Source organism: Equus quagga, chromosome 12, assembly GCF_021613505.1.
Source record: "Equus quagga isolate Etosha38 chromosome 12, UCLA_HA_Equagga_1.0, whole genome shotgun sequence".
NCBI classification, from domain to species: Eukaryota; Metazoa; Chordata; class Mammalia; order Perissodactyla; family Equidae; genus Equus; species Equus quagga.
The window spans coordinates 61,699,315-61,724,099 of NC_060278.1; the positions used below are offsets into that span (position 1 = coordinate 61,699,315).

Genomic DNA, 24,785 nt, shown 5'->3' on the forward strand with positions numbered 1-24,785 from the left:
GCAGCCTGAAGCCCCCCTGTGACGGCCCCCACGGCAGAGGAGGGAATCCAAAGGGCCACTGTGGCTACGAAGAGGGGCACAGGCCCAGTTAGCAACTATGGACAGGGTTCCTGGTTGGTGAAATATAAACAGCTGCTCCTCCCACCGCAGCAGCTGAAACAAGTGAAAGGAGCAACTAAACTCTATCTCCATGCGGAGGCACAAATCAACAACATCAAGCAATATGAAAAAATACATTAAATCTCCAGAACAGAAAGAAAGCAACAAATACACAGAAAACAATCCCAAAGAAAATGAGATATATAACCTAAATGACGATGACTTCAAAACAGCCATCATTAAGATTCTCAATGAGTTAAGAGAGAATTCTGACCGACAACTCAACGAGTTCAGGAGCTATGTCACAAAAGAGTTTGATACGATAAAGAAGAACCAAACAGAAATATTGGAAATGAAGAACACAATAGAGGAGATTAAGAAAAATCTAGATGCTCTGAACAGTAGGGCCGATAATATGGAGGAAAGAATTAGCAATTTGGAAGATGGCAATATAGAATTGTTGCAGGCAGAGGAGGAGAGAGAAGCAAGACTTAAAAGAAATGAAGAAACTCTCCGAGAATTATCAGACACAATTAGGAGATGCAACGTAAGGATTATAGGTATACCAGAGGGAGAAGAGAAGGAGAAAGGGGCAGAAAACCTATTCAAAGAAATAATGGCTGAGAACTTCCCAAATCTGGTGAGGGAGATGGATCTTCAGGTGACAGAAGCCAATCGATCTCCAAACTTTATCAATGCAAGAAGACCAACTCCACGGCATATAGTAGTGAAGCTAGCAAAAGTCAACGACAAGGAGAAAATATTAAGGACAGCCAGGCAAAAGAAACTAACCTACAAAGGAACCCCCATCAGGCTATCAGCAGATTTCTCAGCAGAAACTTTACAGGCTAGAAGAGAGTGGAATGATATATTCAAAAATCTGAAGGACAAAAATCTACAGCCGAGAATTCTCTACCCAGGGAAAATATCCTTCAAATACGATGGAGAAATAAAAACTTTCCCAGATAAACAAAAATTAAGGGAGTTCATTGCCACAAAACCTCCTCTTCAGGAAATCCTCAGGAAAACCCTCATTCCTGAAAAATCCAAAAAAGGAAAGGGGCTACAAAACCAAGAGCAGAGGAGATAAGTAGAAGGACAACAACAGAGAGTAGCAGCTCTACATCAGAACAGATTAAACCATGGGACGAGAAACAAAGGAAACTGAAGAAAACCGGAAAACAAGACACAAAATGGGAGTGGTAGGCCCCCACGTCTCAATAATCACTCTAAATGTAAATGGATTGAACTCCCCAATCAAAAGACACAGAGTGGCAGGATGGATCAAAGAACAAGATCCAACAATATGCTGCCTCCAGGAAACACACCTCAGCCCCAAAGACAAACACAGACTCAGAGTGAAGGGATGGAGAACAATACTCCAAGCTAATAATGAACAAAAGAAAGCAGGTGTCGCTATACTAATATCAGACAAGGTAGATTTCAAAGCAAAACAGATAAAGAAAGATAAAGAGGGACAGTATATAATGATAAAAGGGACTCTCCACCAAGAAGACATAACACTTATAAATATATACGCACCCAACACAGGAGCACCAAAATTTGTAAAGCAACTCTTAATAGAACTAAAAGAAGACATCAACAACAATACAATAATAGTAGGGGACCTCAACACACCATTAACACCAATGGACAGAACATCCAGACAGAAAATCAACAAGGAAATAATAGAATTAAATGAAAAATTAGACCAGATGGACTTAATAGATATATATAGAACACTTCATCCAAAAACAGCAGGTTACACATTCTTCTCAAGTGCACATGGAACATTCTCAAGGATTGACCATATTTTGGGAACCAAAGCAAACATCAATAAATACAAGAGAGTTGAAATAATATCAAGCATCTTTTCTGATCCTAACGCTATTAAACTAGAAATCAACTACAAGAAAAAAGCAGAGAAAGGTGCAAAAATGTGGAGACTAAACAACACGCTTCTCAACAAACAATGGATCATTGAAGAAATTAAAGAAGAAATCAAATATTATCTGGAGACAAATGAAAATGAGAACACGACATACCAAATCATTTGGGATGCAGCAAAAGCAGTCCTAAGAGGGAAATTCATCGCAATACAGGGTCACCTCACTAAACAAGAAAAAGTTCACGTAAGCAACCTCAAACGACACCTAACAGAACTAGAAAAAGAAGAACAAACAAAGCCCAGAGTCAGTAGAAGGAGGGAAATAATAAAAATAAGAGCAGAAATAAACGATATTGAAACAAAAAAGACAATAGAAAGGATCAATGAAAGAAAGAGTTGGTTCTTCGAAAGAATTAACAAAATTGACAAACCCCTAGCCAGACTCACCAAGAAAAGAAGAGAGAAAGCGCAAATTAATAAAATCAGGAATGACAGAGGAGAAATCACAACAGATACCAATGAAATACAAGAGATCATAAGAGAATACTATGAAAAACTATATGCCAACAAATTGAACAACTTGGAAGAAATGGACAAATTCCTAGACTCCTACAATCTCCCCAAACTGAATCAGGAAGAAATGGAGAATCTGAATAGACCAATCACAAGTAAGGAAATAGAAACGGTAATCAAAAACCTCCCCAAAAACAAGAGTCCAGGACCAGACGGCTTCTCTGGAGAATTCTACCAAACATTCAAAGAAGACTTAATACCTATTCTCCTCAAACTGTTCCAGAAAATTGAGAAAGATGGAGAACTCCCTAACACATTCTATGAAGCCAACATCACTCTGATCCCCAAACCTGACAAGGACAACACAAAGAAGGAGAACTACAGGCCGATATCACTGATGAACATAGATGCAAAAATCCTCAACAAAATTTTGGCAAACCGATTACAGCAATACATCAAAAAGATTATACACCATGATCAAGTGGGATTTATACCAGGGACACAGGGATGGTTCAACATCCGCAAGTCAATCAACGTGATACACTACATCAACAAAATGAAAAACAAAAACCACATGATCATCTCAATAGACGCAGAGAAAGCATTCGACAAGATCCAACACCCATTTATGATAAAAACCCTCAGTAAAATGGGTATAGAAGGAAAGTACCTCAACATAATAAAGGCCATATATGATAGACCCACAGCCAACATCATACTCAATGGACAAAAGCTGAAAGCCATCCCTCTGAGGACAGGAACAAGACAAGGGTGCCCACTTTCACCACTCCTATTCAACATAGTACTGGAGGTGTTGGCCAGAGCAATTCGGCAGGAAAAAAAAATAAAAGGAATCCAAATAGGTAATGAAGAAGTAAAACTCGCGTTGTTTGCAGACGACATGATCTTATACATAGAAAACCCCAAAGAATCCACAGAAAAACTATTAGAAATAATCAACAACTACAGCAAAGTAGCAGGGTATAAAATTAACGTGCATAAATCAGTAGCATTTCTATACACTAACAATAAACTAACAGAAAAAGAACTCAAGAACTCTATCCCATTCACAATCGCAACGAAAAGAATAAAATACCTTGGGATAAACTTAACCAAGGAAGTGAAGGATCTATACAATGAAAACTACAAGACTTTCTTGAAAGAAATAGGCGATGACATAAAGAGATGGAAAAACATTCCTTGCACATGGATTGGAAGAATAAACATAGTTAAAATGTCCATACTACCTAAAGCAATATACAGATTCAATGCTATCCCAATCAGAATCCCAAGAACATTCTTCACAGAAATTGAACAAACAATCCTAAAATTCATATGGGGGAACAAAAGACCACGAATTGCTAAAGCAATCTTGAGCAAGAAAAACAAAGCCGGCAGAATCACAATCCCCGATTTCAAAACATACTACAAAGCTACAGTGATCAAAACAGCATGGTACTGGTACAAAAACAGGTCCACAGATCAATGGAACAGAATTGAAAGCCCAGAGATAAAACCACACATCTATGGACAGCTAATCTTCGACAAAGGAGCAGAGGGCCTACAATGGAGAAAAGAAAGTCTCTTCAACAAATGGTGCTGGGAAAACTGGACAGCCACATGCAAAAGATTCAAAATCGACCATTCTTTTTCACCACACACCAAAATAAACTCAAAATGGATCAAAGACCTAAAGATTAGGCCTGAGACAATAAGTCTTTTGGAAGAGAATATAGGAAGTACACTCTTTGACATCAGTTTCAAAAGAATCTTTTCGGACACTGTAACTCCTCAGTTGAGGGAAACAATAGAAAGAATAAACAAATGGGACTTCATCAGACTAAAGAGCTTCTTCAAGGCAAGGGAAAACAGAATTGAAACAAAAAAACAGCTCACTAATTGGGAAAAAATATTTACAAGCCACTTATCCGACAAAGGGTTAATCTCCATAATATACAAAGAACTCACACTGCTTAACAACAAAAAAACAAACAACCCGATCAAAAAATGGGCAGAGGACATGAACAGACATTTCTCAAAAGAAGATATGAATATGGTCAATAGACACATGAAAAGATGTTCATCATCACTAATCATCAGGGAAATGCAAATCAAAACTACACTAAGATATCACCTTACCCCCGTTAGATTGGCAAAAACATCCAAAACCAAGAACGACAAATGTTGGAGAGGTTGTGGAGAAAGAGGAACCCTCATACACTGTTGGTGGGAATGCAAACTGGTACAGCCACTATGGAAAACAGTATGGAGATTTCTCAAAAAGTTAAAAATAGAAATACCCTATGACCCAGCCATCCCATTACTGGGTATCTATCCTAAGAACCTGATATCAGATATCTCAAGAGTCCGTTGCACCCCTATGTTCATCGCAGCACTATTTACAATAGCCAAGACGTGGAACCAGCCTACATGCCCAGAAACTGATGATTGGATAAAGAAGATGTGGTATATATACACAATGGAATACTACTCAGCCATAAAAAAAGACGAAATTGGCCCATTCACAACAATGTGGATGGACCTCGAGGGCATTATGTTAAGCGAAATAAGTCAGTCAGAGAAAGACGAACTCTATATGACTCCACTCATAGGTGGAAATTAGTATATTGAGAAGGAGATCTGATCGGTGGTTACCAGGGAAAAGGGGGGGTGGGGGGAGGGTACGGAGGGGGAAGTGGTGTACCCACAACATGACTAACAAAAATGTACAACTGAAATTTCACAAGCTTGTAATCCATCATAACATTAATAAAAAAAATAAATAAAAAAATAAAAAAAAAAAAAGAAATAACTTGGAAAATATAGACAAGTATTATGAAAAAAAATTTACCCTTAATTCCACAATACAAATACAAAGCCAAACGTAATAGATTATTTCCTTCCAGCCTTGTTTCTAAATATTTATAAAACATAAATGGGACCATATTGTATTGCAACCTGCTGTTTTTATTTCATTTTCCCAAGATAAGAGCAAAATCTTTTGATATACAATTTTATTTCAGGGGTTCATAATTTTGGGTTATAAACAATCACATAACCCTGTGATAAATATCGCTGAATATGGAACTTTTCCCAGTTATTTTTCTACCACAGAAATGGGAGGGTCTCTAGAGTGAAGAACATGAACATAAAAAAAAATCTTTTCATTTAAATGATACGATTACTCTGAGGTTGAACCAATTTATATTCCCACCAACACTACAAAGGTGCCAGTTCTTTCTACTCTCTGTAGCACTGGATATTGTTGTTTAATCTTTGATACTTTGGTAGGCAAAAAATTGTATTTATTGCTTTAATTCTTATTTTGTTACTAATGAGACTCTCTTACTAACTAGGTTGAACTTTGCCCCTCATATTTCATAGCCAATTGGGCCTCCTGTTCTGGGAGCTGTACACTCAGGTCTTCAGAGTTTCTCTCAGGCATTTTTATGAATGCTCTACATACAAATGACGTTAACCCTTTGCTGTGGTTGCAGCAAATCTATTCTCCTAATTTGTCTTTAAGGTTGCGTATGATTTTTATTTAGTCAAATACACTGATCTTTTCCTTTGTGATTGTTTCTATTCCTCTGTGCCTACAAGGTCATCCTCCACTGGAAGAACGCCTAAGGTTTTCAATGTCTTCGGACTCTAAGTGGGGACCATTCCTGTAACAATGTGACTAATGTGAAAAAAGCTAGTGAAAGGAGTGACCAGAAAGAAGCCTGCTAGTTCTTTGCCAATGAATGGGGTACTTAAGTGAGATTTTTATCTTTATGATGAGGAAAGCATGTCGAAAACATCTAACAAGAGGGTGAAAAAGCACATTACTAAAACTGAGGCATCTTCACAGTGCCCCGGTCGTTTTTTTTTTGTAGGAGAGGATGGGGTGGATAGGAGTGTGTGTGCACTGTGGTGTGACGTTAGAGGAATATAGCAGATGGATTGCAGGACTGCTAAAATAACAGGGCTCATAGAACTCTATTTCCATATGCATTGACCTTTAACTCAGAGAACAGACAGCGACAAATCAAGAATTGCAATTTCCATGATAGCTTCTGTGAGGGCAATAGGTGTGGTTAATAACTAAAACAAAATCCCCACACACTATTTGGCACCCTATTTTTAATTAGCTGTAAATTTAATTTCCTTATGCTGCATGCAGAAGAGTCATTATCCTGGTAGCTGGTTTAACAATCCCTATGAATATAGATGGGCAGTGGACATCATGGTAGGAACATTTTACTTCTAAGGTACTGATGAGGAGATGATAAATTAATAATCTAGCTGGAAACAGCTTCAGAATTTCCTTTCTAGGATTTCTGAAAAATAACCTCAAAATGATGAGCGCACAAAAAATCATATCCTAATCTCTCAAGGTCAGGGCAATAAGTAAGTTCTCTGAGCAAGCAGGAGCTTCTGCTGCATGTTTAGAGAAATGCAGGAAATGCACCTTCAAAGAATCTTCTGGGTTTTCGGGTTCACAAAATTTTCATTGGCTTTAGTTCAATTTAAGAAGCAATTAGTGAGTGCTATCCTGTACTTTCTGGGACACCTTTGGCTCTGCAAAAAAAAAATATATCTTCCATATTGGAAAGAAACTTAGCGACTGAATTTAACCCCCATGATATACAGAAGAAATGGTAATCCAGGAAGGTAAAGAACCTGTCCAAATTCAAACAGTAAGTTACTAGAGTGAAGAAATGGGAGCAGAAATCAAAGCAAATAATATGTCTTATCTCGTAGTGCCAGATTCTTTCCATTAAGTCACTGGCTTACATCGTATTTAAAGAATATACATTTTTTACTATTTTTTAAATAACAAAAGTAACCATGTGCTTATGATAACCCAGACGTATATAAATAAAACAGTCCCACTTTGTTAAAGGTATAGTGTTTAATCCTTGCACACATATCCTGTTGATGCTCATACAAACATACACAAATAGTTTTTGCCTCTTTTTTTCCCCCAATGAAAAGATTTTCCCCTCCACTTAGTACACTCAATTAATCCTTCTTGTTTACCCAGCTACATATATCTGACTCAATGCTTTAATAGTTTCATAACATTCCATGGTACAGTTGTAGTATAATTCAGTCAACCATGCATTTCCCTGCAGATGGAATTCAGGATATATCCCTTTTTTCTGGCAATATTAGCAATGGGAAACACTCTTTTTTTTTAAGAGTGGCACCTGAGCTAACATCTGTTGCCAATCTTTTTTTTTTTTCCTTTCTCCCCAAAGCCCCCCCAGTACATAGTTGTGTATTTTAGTTGTGGGTCCTTCTAGTTGTGGCATGTGGGACACTGCCTCAGCATGGCCTGATGAGCAGTGTCATGTCTGTGCCCAGGATTTAAATCGGAGAAACCCCGGGCCGCTGAAGTGGAGCATGTGAACTTAACCACTCGGCCACCGGGCAGGCTCCATATAGGAAACATTCTTATGCATATATCTTATATATACTTATTTCTATACTAATATTTTATTTCTATGGTATAGATTATACTGTCGTGCTTATTTCTATAGTACAGATTCCCAGAGGTGGGACACAAAGGTGGTTTGTACATTTTAAACTTTAATTTTCATTTCTAGACCTGCTAGGGAAGCAAATTTTTAAATGTTCAGTGTTCACTTACATTTCCTCTTCTGTGTGAATCTATATATCTCTCATGCAATCTTCTATTGGGCTAGTGTTCTTTTTCTTATTGATTTATATGAGCTCTTTTTATATTAGATATATTAACCTTTTATCATATATACTGAATATATTTTCTCCCAGTCCATCAATTAAAAAAAAAATTGATGCAGTCAAGTAACCTTGAAGGGTTGTAGGTTTTTTTCTTTTAGTTAAAAAGGTTCCTACCCAGGGGGATGGGGGAAGGGAGAGTTGCTGTCTAATGGGTACTGAGTTTTAGTTTTGTAGGATGAAAAGAGTTCTGGAGATTGGTTGTACAAGAATGTGAATATAACTAACACTATTGAACTGTACACTTAAAAATGGTTAAGATGGTAAATTTTATGTCATGCATTTTTTACAATTAAAAACAGAAAAAAGGGCTCCATCCGGAAGTTATACAAATATTTTCCTATCACTTCTTCTAGTATTTTTATAGTTTTTCACACTTAGTCCTTCAATCTATCTTGTGTTGATTATATATCCTTGTATATAGTATGAGAAATAGATCATATTTTGTCATCCTCCAGGAACTAATAGAAGAGCATCATCTACTATTCTTTCTCTAGGATTTCCCTTATAAAAAAAGCAGCATCTCTGTGTGGTGGGATTATGGATGACTGTTACTTATTTTGTGCTTTTCTGTATTTCTAAAATTTTTACATTAACATACAGCACTTATGCCATTAAAACAATATAGGGGATAAATCATCATTCTACTTAAATCTATCAATGAACAGCTTAATTATCAATTAACACCTTAGCATGCACACACGAGTCCACAGTGAGATTAAAAACAAGACTAGGAAATAATGAAAAGAAAACATCACTCCATATACAGAGTAATTTATAACTTACAAAATGCTTTCACACATACCACCTAGGCTCTTAGGACAGTGAAATCGGGAGGGTAGGAAACAGAAGTGAAGCAAGATTTGGGCACCTATTACTGCCAGCTACAATGTTAGGCATCTTCTTTGCGTTATCTCCTTTAATCTCCACAACAACCCAGTGAGAGAGGACATTAATTAGCACCCTCATTCTAGAGGCAGAAGCACAGGCTCAGATAAATTGATGCCTTGCCCCAGGTCATAAAACCAGTCCTCAGAGGGGCTGGGATTTGAACCTCAGTCTGCTTGCTAAAATAAGAGCTAATATACACAGCACTTATGCACCAAGAACTGTTCTAAACCTTTTACATAAATTACTTCATTTATTCTTCATAACAACTTTGGAGGTAGGAGCTACGATGATCCCCATTCTACAGATGAGTCAAACTGAAGTATGAGGTTAAGTTTTCTGCCAACATTAACACACCTCGTAGTCGGTACACTGGCATCTGCACCCACACAGTCGGCTCCAGAGTGCAGGCTCTTAACTACTACACGTCACTGCCAAAACCCCTGTATTGCAACTATCCTGAACTCCTGTACTCTCTACCATGCTGCTGCGTTTCCTTCCTCTTTTCATCCCAGAATGGAAAAAACACATATGGAGAAGGGGAGAGGTGGGAGGGAGCATACCACCTACTACATGGCATTTGAAATAATTCCTAGTTCACAGACTTCAAGTACATTGAAATAAAATTATAACTTACATTGCATAATAGCTGACAATTCATAAAGTGCTTTCACATACTTTTTCTCATTTAATCCTCCATATAGTTATGTGAAATAGATAGGGAAGATATCCTTGGTTCATAGGAAAGAAAGTTCAGGGTGATGAAGTGATTTGTCTGAGATGACATAATTAATAAAAGATCAAAAACATGTCTAAAACAAGGTCTTTCTATTTCTTACAGAATGTTCTTTTTAACTACATCAGGCCGCCTGGCAAGTGGTAGTGGAAAAATCCCCCCCTTCTGCTCAGACGCCAGCTTACCTAGACGAGCCCTCGTCCTGGGTCCCTGCATCTGACTGCGCAGTTCAGGCCTCAGGTGAAACTTCTTTGCTTCATCAACTAGGTCCCTGCACTGTAAACTACAGCGGATGAAAGGCTGAAACACAGGAGGCAGGAGAGTGAGCCACAGCGGCCACCTCTCATCTAAGAGAATACAGGGCACACATCAAGAAGTAACACAGAAAACCAGCACTGTGGTTCCAGAAGGGCTGCTAGTAATAACTACACTGTGGGTTTCCAGAAATGATTAAGAAAAATTTTTAATAGACAATATATTACATGGATCAAAAATAAAATAATATAAAGAAGACATACAGGCATACCTCATTTTATTGCACTTTACTGTGCTTTGCAGATAATGCGTTTTTTACAAATTGAAGGTTTGTGGCAACCCCGTGTCAAGCAAGTATACTGGTGCCATTTTTCCAACAGCATTTGCTCACTTCATGTCACATTTGTCATGTGACAAAATGTGTGTCACATTTTGGTAATTCGTGCAGTATTTCAACATTGAGGCAAGACCCTCCACCAGCAAAATGATTACAACTCACTGAAGGTTCAGGTGAGTGTTAGCATTTTTTAGCAATAAAGTAAATTTTTTTTATTGTTTTTGGTGAGGAAGATTGGCCCTGAGCCAACATCTATTGCCAATCTTCTTCTTTTTTTGCTTGAGGAAGATTGTTCCTGAGCTAACACCCATGCCAATCTCCCTCTATTTTGTATGTGGGATGCCACCACAGCATGGCTGATGAGTGGTACGTAGGTCCACACCCAGGATCCAAACCCATGAACTCTGGGCAGCCAAAGTGGAGCGTGTGAACTTAACCAATATGCTACCAGGCCAGCCCCCAGCCATAAAGTATTTTTAAATTAAGGTATGTACATTTTTTTTAGACATAACGCTATTGCACACTTAAAAGACTACAGTACAGTATAAAAATAACTTTTATATGTACTGAGAAACCAAAAAAATGTGTGTGACTCGCATTATTGTGGTGGTCTGGAACCAAACCTGCAATATCTCCAAGGTATGCCTGCCTCCTTGGCACTTACAGGTAACTACTCTTACTGGTGTGTTTGTAATCCCCTCTAGTGACTGTGCAAAGACAAGTACATGATAACTAATAAAAATTTCAGGGGAAAACCAAAAGGCTTCTGTTATTTTCCGGGACGACAGGATGGAGGACATCATGTCTGGAGTAACTTCCCCAGGGCTCAGAGCACTGTCATGATGCCTGTGTCTACTGCTGACACAGCTCTGTACTGGACGGCTCTCACGTGCCTCCCCACAGTCACTTCGCACCTCCTCCGCTCTGCTCTCTGGCTCAGAAGACTGGCGCATATGAACTAGGTCACAGGGCTCCCATGTCCTCTTGCTTTTGGTTGGGCTCTGCCATTGAAAAGCCCTAGCAGGAACTCAGAGGCAAGGAGGAGAGTGAGGTCAGGCTCCTTCACAGTAAGGTAAGTGGTGAATTTGGGATTTCAGTCCCCTGAGTCTGGGCTCCTAACCATAATATAAAGAAATACACACTAGGGGTCTATGGATGGGTTGTAAGAATGGCATTATAAATTGGACAAAAAGAGTTTGAGATGTGACAATGACCAGCCTGCAACTTTTCTAACGTGAATAACTGAAAAACTGTGTTTGTAGTTAACTCCAAAACAGACCTAGGGCTGGGCCAGAGGAAGGAACGTGTCTGCTGACGTGGGTCTCACCTGCATGTCAGAAATCAGTGGGCCCCCAAAGGATGGTCCAGGTGACACAGGTGAGATAGATGGTAAAAATCATGAAAATGTACCACAAACAACTTAAGGTAGAGAAATACTTTTATAAGTAAACACGTTATGACTTAAGTTGATGTTAAAATGCATCAAACTACTTTCATGTGGGCTTCACCAGAGGTCAAAAACAGAGAGACTCGATAAGCAAAGTATCTCTTCTGGGGCAACTTGGAACAATTTACATTGAATAGAGAAGGAACAAAATTTATCAAGTGTTGCTTATGTAAAACACTTAGCTGCATATAAAAAAAAAAAAAGACACCTCAACACAGAATTAATTAAATCACAGATTTTCACTTGAGTCAGGAGCCCAACTTGCCTAGAGGCAAACCAGGAGACACTGTGCCTACATTAAAATAACTGATTTGAGTACACAATACGAAGCCAAAAGAGATACTCAAGGTTTTGGATCCTGTGTGTCTGCATGACTTACCTCAGCATCTATTACATCTGTGATGTACCTGGGGGTCAGCAAGGGCATCCGGACATACTGTAGCAGATCAGGCAAGGATTCTTCTCGCTCCTTCTTGGCATGCTTCACCCAGTTGATAACAGCCTCAAAGACTGGCTCTTCAGAATCCACCTACAAACGTATAATTACAAACCATGGATCTCTGCTTTTCCACTTATCTCACAATCTCAAAATGGAACCATACCGGGCCTGGCCTGGTGGCGCAGCGGTTAAGTTCGCACGTTCTGCTTCTTGGCGGCCCGAGGCTCACCAGTTCGGATCCTGGGTGTGGATGTGGCACCGCTTGGCAAAAGCCATGCAGTGGTAGGCGTCCCACGTATAAAATAGAGGAAGATGGGCATGGATGTTAGCTCAGGGCCAGTCTTCCTCAGCAAAAAGAGGAAGATTGGCAGTAGTTAGCTCAGGGCTGATCTTCCTGGAAAAAAAAAAAATGGAACCACACCTACTTTCTCCTTCCTGCTCCCCACCCCCACCACCATTCACCATTATCTCCCAACTTCCAGAAACAGCAAGGCTCTTGGGAAAATAATCTTTTCAGACACAACTCACTAAGACCAGAAAAAGAATTACAGTCAAATTGGGTAAAAAAAATCTTAGATAGATAGTGCCTCATAAACCATCAGTCACAAGTTGGTTTTCCCCATTCCTGAATTTTTTTCCAGTAATTTGTGAAACTTTAAGGCGGGTGGGGGGAGGGAGGATCTGTTGCCCTATTCAAAACTGGCTCTTAAAATAACTCTTATTCCTAAGGGTTGTCTGATGACCTCCAGGCTTGCTCCCTAACTCCTCCACACAAGCCTGTGAAGTCGGAACTTCTCTTCCATCATAGACGGAGTGTCGCAGTTTTCAAAGCATTGTCAATTAGCACTGGAGCAACCACGCTGTCTTAACGTGCTGTGCTATTTGAGATGATATATATAATCCATCACTTGGGAATTTAGGTCTAAGCTTACATATGACAAAACTAGATAAGACACACCCTAAAAAACCTACTTTACACCCCTGGTAAAGCACTAGTATGATGACACCTAGGACATCCCAAAGATGAACATCTAAGCATAGGTCTTGTGTCCCCTCCACCAGCCCCTTGAGTGTCTCTGTTCTGAGAGATACCTTTCAGAGTGCGACAGTGCCAGATAAAGAGACCATTCTGTGAACTTTCCGCAAGAACTGCAAATGTTTCAGAATGTTTACTCATTTGATGGATTTACTGAACACCTTCTAAGTGCTAGGCACTTAGATTTCCCAATTAAGACTGATGGGTTAGGGAGGGCCTCCCTGGATGGGTAGCAGTTAGCAGGGAGAATAAGAGAGACCTGGAGAGACTCCAAGGCAGACGGAAGAAGACATGCAAAACCCGAAAGCTGCACTGTTCACACGGCTGCCACGAGCCAGTGTGGCTAGCCACGTTTACACTAATTAAAACCAAGTTAAATTAAAAATTTACCTTCACAGTCACACTAGCCACATTTCAAGTGCTTAGCAGCCACTGAATAGCAGCTACTGAATTGGACAGCATGGATATAGAGCCTTTCCATCTTCACAGAATGTTCTAATGGACAGCACTGTCCTAGGACAAAAAAGAACCTGACCGCTGGGCAATGAAAGAGGTTGGTGCAGCAGGGGAGCAGAAGAATGGAAGAAGATGGAGCTAGAGAAGCCAGCACGGGCCAGACCCCGGAGAGCATCAGAACACTGGGTTTTACTCCATGAGCAACCACAAGCCCACCCTACACAGTTTCCAGCAGGCTGATGACAGGGTCACACTGACGCTGTGTGAAGATCACCCTGACACTGAGGGGAGGACAGTGTGGAAGGCTGACAGCTGGGAGGACAGCCAGAGGCTACTCTGTGTATGAGGCCAAAGGTGACGGTGGTGAAGACATTTATACACCAAATCTATGGGAGGGCAAACTAACTTGGCCTACTGATGGATTAGATGCAGAGGAATGCAGAAGGGAGTCCGTGATTTTTTAAAAAAGTTTTGTTAAAGAATGACAGACTAACAGTTTTAAACAGCTGCACACTGGACTCCTGACACATTCTAGGTTTAAATTAGATACATCAATTGAAAATGAGGCTTTCAGTCACGAGCAGAGATCCTTGATCTTACTGAAGACAGAATAAACTAGAATTGCAGTGAAACAGCTAAACTGGGGGGGAAAGCCCCAACATCAACACTTCACTATGGAGAAAAATTTCTCCATGATAAATTTTCAAAGAGGATTCTTTCACGTATGAGGCACTGGCACTCTTATTTAATGCTCAGAACAGCCCTGTGTACTGACTACTATCAGTGCTTTACACAAGAGGAAACTGAAGATTAGTGGTTAAGTCACAATGTCACACAGCCCAAACTAAACCCTAGTCTGATTCTAAGGCCATGTTGTTTTAACCATGACGACACACTGCTTCCCATTACTACGTATAAAACAGTAGTACTTAACACTACTTAACAGTAGTACTTAAGCACTCCTGTTTTATATCACTGAGATGAAGGGTTAGGTAGCAGTGGGGAGTCAGATACCTGGTTCCTATTTCCGGCTAGTACATGGGAGAGAAAAAAGTGTCTCAGGCTGTCTTTCCAGAAAAAGGCAAAGGCCAGTCCTGATAGACACTTAAGGAAGACGATACAACAGAGTTCTCAAACTGCTTTCATCTCGGCTTCTGAATAAAAGGTTAGTTATTTGCTCTCCTTGTTCCATCTAGTTTTATTCCAAAGTCTATGTAGTTCTAAAATAAATGACTTTTGTGACTGCTTCCTGATTTGGTCAATTAGACGTGCACTAACTAGGTGACCAGCTCATAGCTGAGTGGTTAAGAGAACAGACTCTGGAGCCAGGCTGCCTGGATATGCGTCCTGGCTCCGCCACTGACTGGCTGTGGTACAGTGGTTACCCTCAGAGCCTCAGTTTCCTCCTATGACAAATGGAGAGAGTTTAGAGAAGTAAATAAAATAAAAAATACCAAGAATGGTACCATTAGAACGGAAACTCCAGGGTATAGGGATTTTTGTCTGTTTTGTTCACAAGTGGATCCCTGGTACCTTGCACTGTTCTAGGCACGTTAAGTGCTCATGCAAGTCTGCAGTGCTCACCCCATTCACTGTATTTTCTAATGTCCGAACAAATCGAGAAAAATCAAGCTATTCTAGCAAATTACAAGTCTGAAGAATGTCATTTGGCTATACCTGGCATTTCAGTGCGAAGACACAATGTCTCACACCACGAAGGTGAGAAAAAACTTTAGCAAACACTTTCCTCAGCGGTATTTCTAACAGCAGCTTCTCTGGGCTGATATGAAACAGCATGTCACCCTGGAAAATAATTCCTCTTTAGCTGGAGACAGTGTCACCAACATGCCCTAATCAATATTCCCTCAGGAATGTCACTAGGGAAAGGTGTAAAGAAAAAGTTGGCTAAAATTTGATAAGAAATATATTTAAGACTTGTTATTATATTACATGAAAATCCTAGTTTCAACAAAATAAATCAGGGAGTAATCATTTGGTTTCTAAGTCTATTACAGAACTTCTTTAAGTAGCAAATGCCTCTTACAGCCCTTAAATATTAATCAAACTTTGATTCCTTCCAATATCTCCCGTTTAAATTGAGGTGCCACTAACTTCTGGGAATCCACTAATTTAAAATTCATTTTTTATTATCTGTGGAGAGTGAGAGGAGAAAAAAATGAACTCTTAGCCTTCCTAGAGAATCAAATTTCTCCTAACTGGGGGAAAGAAAACCCAATAGATAGACTTTTATCCTACCACTTGGCTCTGCTAGGCATTTTCTAGAAGCTACCAACTAGATTAAAGAGTTGGACTACCGGAGATTAATGCCATGGGCTTCAGAGACATCTAATAAATAGCCCTACAGTGGACCTCTCTCTCCAACTCTCAGCCTAACTATAGGCCTATATGCAATAAGAACTGCTAAACCACTGTTACTATGATTCGGAATTAGGAGTGACGAACATTGTTCCTGCTGGGTTAAGTCACTGAATGCTAGCCTGGGCACGGTGGTCTCCCCTCTGCTGGGTGAAGCACTCCTTCAACATGCAGTTCTCACGTCCCTTCCTCCCACTCCCTCACACCTCGTGGAGCACTTAGGATCTTGCTCGTGTGTACCATCTCCAACCTTCTGTTCTTTCCTCTTTGATCTAATTTAAACTTAGAAAGTTCACTCTTCTTTCTTCTATGGAATTCCCTCACTTTGAATAGGCTCATTATTCTCATTATACTCTATCATAATAATTTTTGTCTTTGTGTCTGTCTCTATCACTGTGCTATGAATCCTCTGAAAACAAAAACTGTATCTTACTCACTTTTGGATCCACAGCACCTGGCTACTGATTGCCATACAGCAGTTATTCTCAATAAATGTTTGTAAAATGAGTGAATGGGTAATAGAGAAGTGTTCTACAGAAATCTACTTTACTTCCAATTTCTACTTATTCCACACTGTTTAATGTTGACTCAACACTGGGATCACATATTTCATCGAGGAAGGTGGTGAACTCCCTCCCACAAATACCCAAATAAATCTGCCATATAATCTCAGCGTTTAATGACACCTCTGGAGCCAAGAGGGACACCCGATTAAGAAGCCCTGCCACAGCCACACAGTAGCTCCACCCTGCTTTCTGCAGGTTTTGTTAGGGCCCAGGCTTGACGTGCCCATAATACCAAGCCAAATCTGTACCTGAATTTCATCACACTTGATCAGCTTTTCCACCTCTCCTTGACTTAGAAGAATGAATTCTTCATGCTGTACCACTTCAGGAAAATGCTTCTGGCTAAAAACTTCAGCTGCTTGCATCAGGTCAACACAATTGTGAGTTTCAGCAAAATCCCTGATACCCAGGCAGTTAGAAGGGTCCAACTGACTTTCTAAGAACTCACAGCAGGCTTGCTTCACACCTAGGACAAACACAGACAGTGAATCCTTCAGGATACTTGGCCAGGTGTGAACTGGTCTACATTCTTGGATTGCGACATCTTCTCTACACAGTATCAGAGGACCCCCAGTTCAACACCTAAGAATCAGACTAGCAATTTTATGCATAAGGATTTAAATCCTATTTCTGTCTTAGGTGCTGTGTGACCTTCAGCAAGGCCTTACAACTGTCTCTGCTTCAGCTTTAAAACAAGTGTAGCAAATGAACTGCTTGTACAGACACTGGCACAATTAAACAAAAATGCCTATAAAACTCTTGGGAATCAAGCTATAAAACCAATTATAATTCAGCAGAATTGTACCTAATTTCTACTGTACATGAAAACTTACTAAAAGACTCCAGTGAAGGAAAAACAGAAGATAGTAATAACAATCTATTATTTCTATAATTGAACAGTTCAGCATACAAACTTAATTTTATAGCTGTGCACTAATGCAAAAGTTTCACACTGTTTCAATCATGTACTAAAACTGAAAATGTTCAATCATGTGTATAGAAAAACTGGAAATAATAGAAACATCATTGGAGGTTAAGAAACACAGACTGGCAACTGGAAAAGGGACCATCCCTAATCCTGTGAAAACTTTACACTTTCATTTTTATGTGTCAATTAAAAATTTTAATAATTTATATGGTTCAAAACATTAAAGGTACAAAAGGGTTTACCACGAATAGTCCCCTAGCCTCCCTATCCACCTGGCTACCTAGTTTCCTTCTCTGTTGGCAATGCATAGATTCAGTTTCTTGTGTTCCTTGGAGGGCTATCACGTACATATATGGAAGGAAATCCACCTGTTATCCTCGCCTCCATTTTTTTTAAAAACAGAAAAGGTGTAGATGCTCTCTTCTAAAGACGCAAATGCTCACATTTGGAACGGTTCCTTTCTATTGTGATCGAAATCTGATCTTCTGTGCCATGGGCAGTAAACATGAGTGCCCAAAGTTTCTCTCCGTGATTTTCACAATCAGGTATACATCATTAATTTTAAACATTTCCAGGGCTACCTAGGCATGAACAATAGCAACTTTAATGTCTGTACCTTTCAACTGAAGCAGACAGGCTGCAGGGAGCAGTTCTTGTACATTCTCCACCGTCACGTGTACTGTTTCTGTGTACACAAAGTCCAACAGGATTTCCATGGTAGAAGCAGTTAAACCTTGGATATCAACATAAGGTTTTCCCTTCTCTGAAAGCTGGAAATTCAAAGCATATGAAATAATGGTGGTTATAATTCCACAAAACAAAGGCAGTATCTCATATCCAAGAGCGTGAAGAGATGTTAATAATATTAATTGAACATACACCTTTTAAAAAATTACGTTCTATTTTTTTGATTTGTATAAAGCAAATATGGCATGTATTTGTAGCTTTTCAAATGGGGGGGAGCTGTATGTAACCTAAGAGCACACAGTGAGGTCACACCCTTCCAGGAATATCAACTTTACTGGTAAATAACTTAAAACACTGCTCTCATATTAAAACAAACGTAGGTGTATTAAAGAACAGAAGGCAGAAGTCCCATGAACATATCACTAGTGTCTGGGAGCCTTTAAGATAAAACAAAATTTCAATGGACTCTCATGCTTGTAGAGGACCCAGTGGGTTACAGCTCCAGACCCTCCAGGACCACCCAGTTCTGTCTTATCTGTCCTTAGACTATATTTGGTAATGATGAAAAGAGACATGCAGGTCATCTGAAGGGGCCTTCTGCTCTAACACTGCCTGAATACAACTGAATTCCCTGATACTATTTCAAAATATTCAGTTGACTCTACTTTGTGATTACTGAATTGTTGGTATTATATTTAATCTAGAATATATCCTTGGAGTCATGAGTATTGATGAGGCCAGATAATGATAGAAAATTCTTTAGCTAAGGATGGATATCTTCAATTTTACAGGACAGTAAGCTGTATGTAAATTGATTACTTTATGAAAATCTTACCAGATCTTAAGCTTAGTTTAGAAACTCAAATTACTCACAAAACTCCAGTGCACTTCTATTATGAACTAAATGTCTTTATCATTTTTGATACTTCTATCAGCCCAGAATAATAATCAGACAGTATTCTCTACCAAAGCCAAGAACAAAATCAACCTCTAACATTAAAAAAGGTCACTAGTATATTATTTGGAAAAACATTTTATTAACATTTATCACAGCATAAGTATTTACAAACAGAAATACAAAAGTACATTTATTCTAGAAGTTTCTTATTCAATAAACTATATTCCCATCAGCCCAAATAGGTTAAATATGGAAATGATTTCACTATGTAATAACTTAGAGCAATTACAGTGTCATTTCACATTTACATTTGCTTCACAATTTTTCAGAGTGCTTCTCATTTACTATTATTTCATCTGATTTTCACAGCAACCTGTGAAGACAGTTAGCTCTGACGTTATTGCTACTGAAGACATGAAGGATCTAAGGTTCAAAGAAGTTATGTGACTTCACCAAGCTCTCTTAACTAGCAAGTGACAGACGTAACTCAGGTCCTCTTGCCTCACTCCTATGATCTTTCAATTGGACCACATTTGAGGAGCATCTCTGGGCTGGAAGAGAACAATGAAACCATCTAGTTCAATCACTGTATTTAACAGATCAAATCAGTGAAGTTAAATGGTTGCGAGGGTTCACACAGAATTGCTAAGAGAATTGAGCCTAGAAGCCAGGTCTCTGGACCCTCTCCTTTATATCAATTACTCTTAAAAATAAAGAGAAAACCATCTGGCATTTTCTTGCCTGATATTGGTTTTTAAAGAAAGACTATAAAATAAGCACTGATTAGAAACAAATGAAAAAGAATTCTTTTCCAGAACTCCAGACCAATTTCTAAATGTGTAGAAAAAGAGTGAAGACACACTAATTTTCCTCGAGCTGACAAAGCACAGGATGTACAATACGTAATTAGTAGGTGGCAGTCCTAGACCATTAGTATTTCACGCTCAGCAGCTGCTGGGTGACACTCTCCTTACCCAGTTAAATGCCAACTGCTTCTGATGCTCTCAGGCAGATACTGCAGAGAACAGTAAAGGATAGGGAGCTGTAACATTACACAAGCTCACTTTAAAATTAGCCTGGATTAGCTGGAACGATCTGTCAGGTTTCCACGTTATTCCTTCCAGCCATGTGACTGAGCACTGGTTCACAGCATCATAAACTACTTACGCTTTAAAATCAGACTATAGAATACAAAACTCCTTATCTCAGAGGCTGAGGGACACAGTACTTAAAAACTGTTTGGGCTTCAGAGTTAGAAAATTAGGGATTAAATCCCATGTCTACTATTTACAAGCCATGAGACTCGGGGCAAATCATTTAACATCTGAGACCTTCTTTCTTTGTATGTAAAAGGAGATGGCAACATCACCTCCTGGGGAGAATGGGATATAACAATCACCTAAAGCAGCACCTGGCCCAGAAAGGTGGTTATGTCTTTATTACGACACCAGCTCTCCCACTCAGATCCAGCGGCAACAGCTTCAATAAGGTGAGGGGACTAACTGAAGACAATAAATGCTGGTTAAACAGATTTCTTTTTTAAAGATTTTATTTTTCCTTCTTTTCCCAAAGCCCCCTGGTACACAGTTGTGTATTTTTAGTTGTGGGTCTTTCTAGTTGTGGCATGTGGGACGGTGCCTCAGCATGGCTTAATGAGCGGTGCCAGGTCCATGCCCAGGACTTGAAATGGCAAAACCCTGGGCCACCGAAGCAGAAGGCACGAACTTAACCACTTGGCCACGGGGTCGGGCCCTAAAAAGATTTTTTAAAGTGTTACCATAATGAAATATTTCAGGCATACATATAAATATAGATAATGATATAATAAAACCCTGGTGTATTCACTGCTCAAGCTTAAAAAAAAAGATAATTTATTTAAAATTTAAAAATCAAACTTGATCTTGAAAAGTAAAAAAGTTGCAGTGCTCTCCTCTGTTCAGCTTTCTAGAAGCACTCACAATGTAGTCAACAGCTTTACTCCACATTTTAAATGTTTTGTTAATTACTAAAGCAGCCTTTCTTAATGCTTTGTGAGCACTACTGTTTTTCTTGTCAAGTCAGCCTTTTCCTAATTCCCTTTGCTAAGTGCGTACCCTCCAGAGTCAGCAGCTCTTTCCAAGTTATCCCCCGCACCAACAGTCATCCATCAGGTTCTCTTCCTCTCATGTGAAACCACTCTAAAATCTGCACTAGCAGAATGAACACTGGTTTTCTTCAATATCGTTAGGAGTAGTGGGAAGAGGAGTGAATCCCAACCCTTTCCTTCACTACTCTCTACACCCCTAGTATTCACTTTAACATACTAAACTTGAGGAAGAGCAAAACAGGAAAACAAACAAGACCAATAAGTGACATCCAATAGCTGACATTTATGTTTTACCACATGCTAGACACTGTTCTAAGCACTTTACATGCAATGCTCTCCAATAACTGTCACAATAACCACGTTGCCGTGTATTCCTATCATCCCTAAGGTAGAGATGAGAAACTAAGGCACGGTCAAGTGGCACATCTTATCCAGAGCCTGCCCATTTAACCACCATGCTATAGAAATTCAGCACCATCTCACAGTTCTGCTGTTTTATTCAGTAAAATGAGCTGACTACAAGGTTGCAACATGTGCGAGTGTCATTTGTTTAGGGGATAAGTTACCACTTACCTCACTGGTGAACATGGCACAGAAGTAGTCACTACAGGCAGCCAGCACAATCCGATGGGCAGGGAAGTCCTTCTGCTCTACCCTTAATGTCACATCACAGAGGGTATTGCTCTTCCTGAGGGAGTTCATCGAATTGAGGATGGATTTAGCATGAGTATTTGTCATTATGTCTTTGGGGGCCATAATGCCTCCCATCAAGCAATATGTAGAAGGAATGAAACGAGTCCTTGGATTCTGCAAGGACAAGAGAAAAAAAACAATGAGCATATTTGAAGGACTGCGAAACTGAATACATTCAATGAGCTTTAAGGAGGCTTCCTCAGACCCAAACACCCACAAGTAGAGAGCACTCCTACTCCTGGCATTACTGCCACAATCTAGCCACTAACTATCCCAAGTAAAAAGGATCTCTTCTTTCTCTGACTTGCACTATAACTGAGTACCCCTACCACTTGACGTTTATTATAATCAACACTTTACTGCAAACAGAAACTACACATGTCCCGCATATCTCCACAAAGCTGTTGTCTCAAATGATAAAATGATGAAAAGATAAAATTTCTTCAAGGTGTGATATCACTGTCATTTGATATCCATCCATAAGATTAAGTAGATCAGTATGGGGGGGGGGGTCCTGTTTTATATATTTTCTCTATCCTAGTAGCTGTACAATAAACGTTTAGTGATTGAATGCAAGAAAAGAAAAATTGTGTATTCAACTAAGAGCAATACAGACTAGAGTCAGCGAAAATGGACTTTTTTCTAAAGAAGTATGCAAAGATTTATTTGATGACTTCCGACTATTTCTTGATTTCTTCTTAAAATGACACTCCAAATGAGGACTCGACAGCTACACTGAGTAATGGAAACCATACAAGCTCACGTATAAACTTTCACTTAAGCTACTGAAGCTCTTCCATAGAGGGTTCCTCCTACTCTACATTATTAGGAAATGTCCATCGACATTAACAAGTCAATATTTGCAGTAATTCTTCTATACCGAAACAGAGCCTCATTAGGAAAGAAAACTGTCAAAACTCTACTGATTTTACTGCCACAGCTGGTCACTTGCAAACTTCACTTGTATGCATCAATTAAATGAACTCACTAAGAGATCACAGATCAAAAAACCAATATAAGAAGTACTTTCTTGGTTGTTGACAGCTTCTAGTCACACTATTTTTTTCTTTTTTTGCTTTAAGGACAATTTTTGGGGAATAAAATGGAGTCATTACTAAGAGAGTCTATCTTACTTGAAATACAAAACTTTCTCAAATGATCTAAAGGAAAAAAAGAATCAAACTACGATCTTCAACAGTCCATAACCCACAACCGTAATTTTCGAATAGCAAAAACGAGACCCTAAATTCTCATCTACTCCTGTTCACAGCGTATTATCCTACAAGCAGTCTCGGTAATCCCTCCAACTCTGCAGAGATCCATTTTACAGAAAAGGTGATTCATCAGAGCAGACGATGCTTTTCGCAACGATTTTCCTTAAGCCGACTCAGTCTCAACTCCGGAGCTGCAAGCAGGTCTGAGAACCGCCCGCCGTGAGGACTTCCCGGGGGCGCTCTGCAGCCTCCGCGGCAGGACGGCCGGCGGAGACCCAGCTCCCCGGGACGCCTGCCTCGCCTCCCCTTTCCGAGGCGCTCTATTCTAGAACTGCCGCGGTCATCCGAACGCAGGGTCGCGCCCTGGGGGACTCGGGGAGGGGGGCCGCGCCGAGCCCAGGAAGGCTCAACTGCAGGCGGGAGGAGGCAGGAAGGGCGGCCTCCGCGCGACTCGACACCCAGGCGGAGGCCCGGGCGCGTCTCTCCCGTTCCGACCGGGCGGCGCACGGGCCGGGCCGCGCCGGAGCCCACGGCCGGGAGGGCGGCGGCCACCGCCTCAGGGCACTCACCCGCGCTCCCGGCCCGCCCGCGCAGACCGCGCCCCGCCCGTGGTGACAGGCTGGGGGCCAGCAGGCGGCTCAGGTGGAACCCAAGCGCCGCCGCCGCCGCCGCCGCACCGGCCCGCAGCCTCCGGAGCCGTCACCAAGCCGTCCCCGCCGCCGCGCGGCGTGATGACGTAACGCAGCCCGAGGCCCACCCCTTCCGTTCCGGTCTGCGTCACGTGAGGTGGCGGCGTCACGTGACCCGTCCGCCCGGGCTTCCGGCTTGGTAATCTTCTGGAGAGCGGGCGAGAAGGACGTGGGCGGGGCCTTCCTGCGAGCTCGGAGAGCGTCGCGGGCTGGGATGCTCCGGGCTCGTGAGACAGGCAGGTTGAAGGCATCTCAGAGAGCTCGGGGTCTAGGGGAGCTCGCTGCGGGGAGCCTGTGCTACCTGCCAGGTGTGCGGGAACCCTGTCGCATGTCGCAGCGCTTCAAGTTGCTTAGGTCCGTGTCCTCATTGCCCCTTCTCAGGCTGAACACCGTCGCGGTGGGAATCCCCCAGCCCTGCGCTCCACTCACCTCAGCCTTCTCTGCATCTCCTCGGGGACTGTCATTACCCCTGAGGTCCCTCTCTGCCTTTTGCGCTGGAGGACAAATAAGTGGAAGGAGCTCGTGGTCACTAGAAGTTGGACGTTGTGAGGGAAACTGCCAGGGATCTTCTTAGAAGTCCCGGGAGTCCTCATCTTCCTCTTCTGCTGACTTTGCCCCAGCTCCTGGGGGCTGAGCGTTTTTGCTTCTAATCGATTTTGGCGCACTTTTCTTAGTGGCTCGGAAGGGAACGAGGGTCCTTGGTTCAACTTAATGTGAGTGTCCCAGCTAATTGTGTTTGATTATACTGTTTTCTTCCCTGAGGCCCTTGATTCTTTAGCGATACTAAAACCATAGCCAAGTGGGCA

At 40.8% G+C, this 24,785-nt stretch overlaps 1 protein-coding gene across 1 annotated transcript in view; it reads right to left on the minus strand.

Annotated features, from left to right (window-relative positions):
• KLHL12 (kelch like family member 12) overlaps positions 1 to 24,010 on the minus strand; it is a 39,294-nt gene extending 15,284 nt beyond the window's left edge. The window contains exons 1-6 of the mRNA XM_046679307.1: positions 23,860 to 24,010; positions 21,957 to 22,190; positions 18,329 to 18,482; positions 17,033 to 17,250; positions 12,291 to 12,440; positions 10,058 to 10,172 (exon numbers count right to left, since the gene is read on the minus strand). Of these exons, the coding sequence (XP_046535263.1) occupies positions 10,058 to 10,172; positions 12,291 to 12,440; positions 17,033 to 17,250; positions 18,329 to 18,482; positions 21,957 to 22,151 (832 nt within the window). The 5' untranslated portion in view covers positions 22,152 to 22,190; positions 23,860 to 24,010. The remainder of the gene's footprint in view (positions 1 to 10,057; positions 10,173 to 12,290; positions 12,441 to 17,032; positions 17,251 to 18,328; positions 18,483 to 21,956; positions 22,191 to 23,859) is intronic.
• Between the last annotated feature and the right edge of the window lie 775 nt (positions 24,011 to 24,785).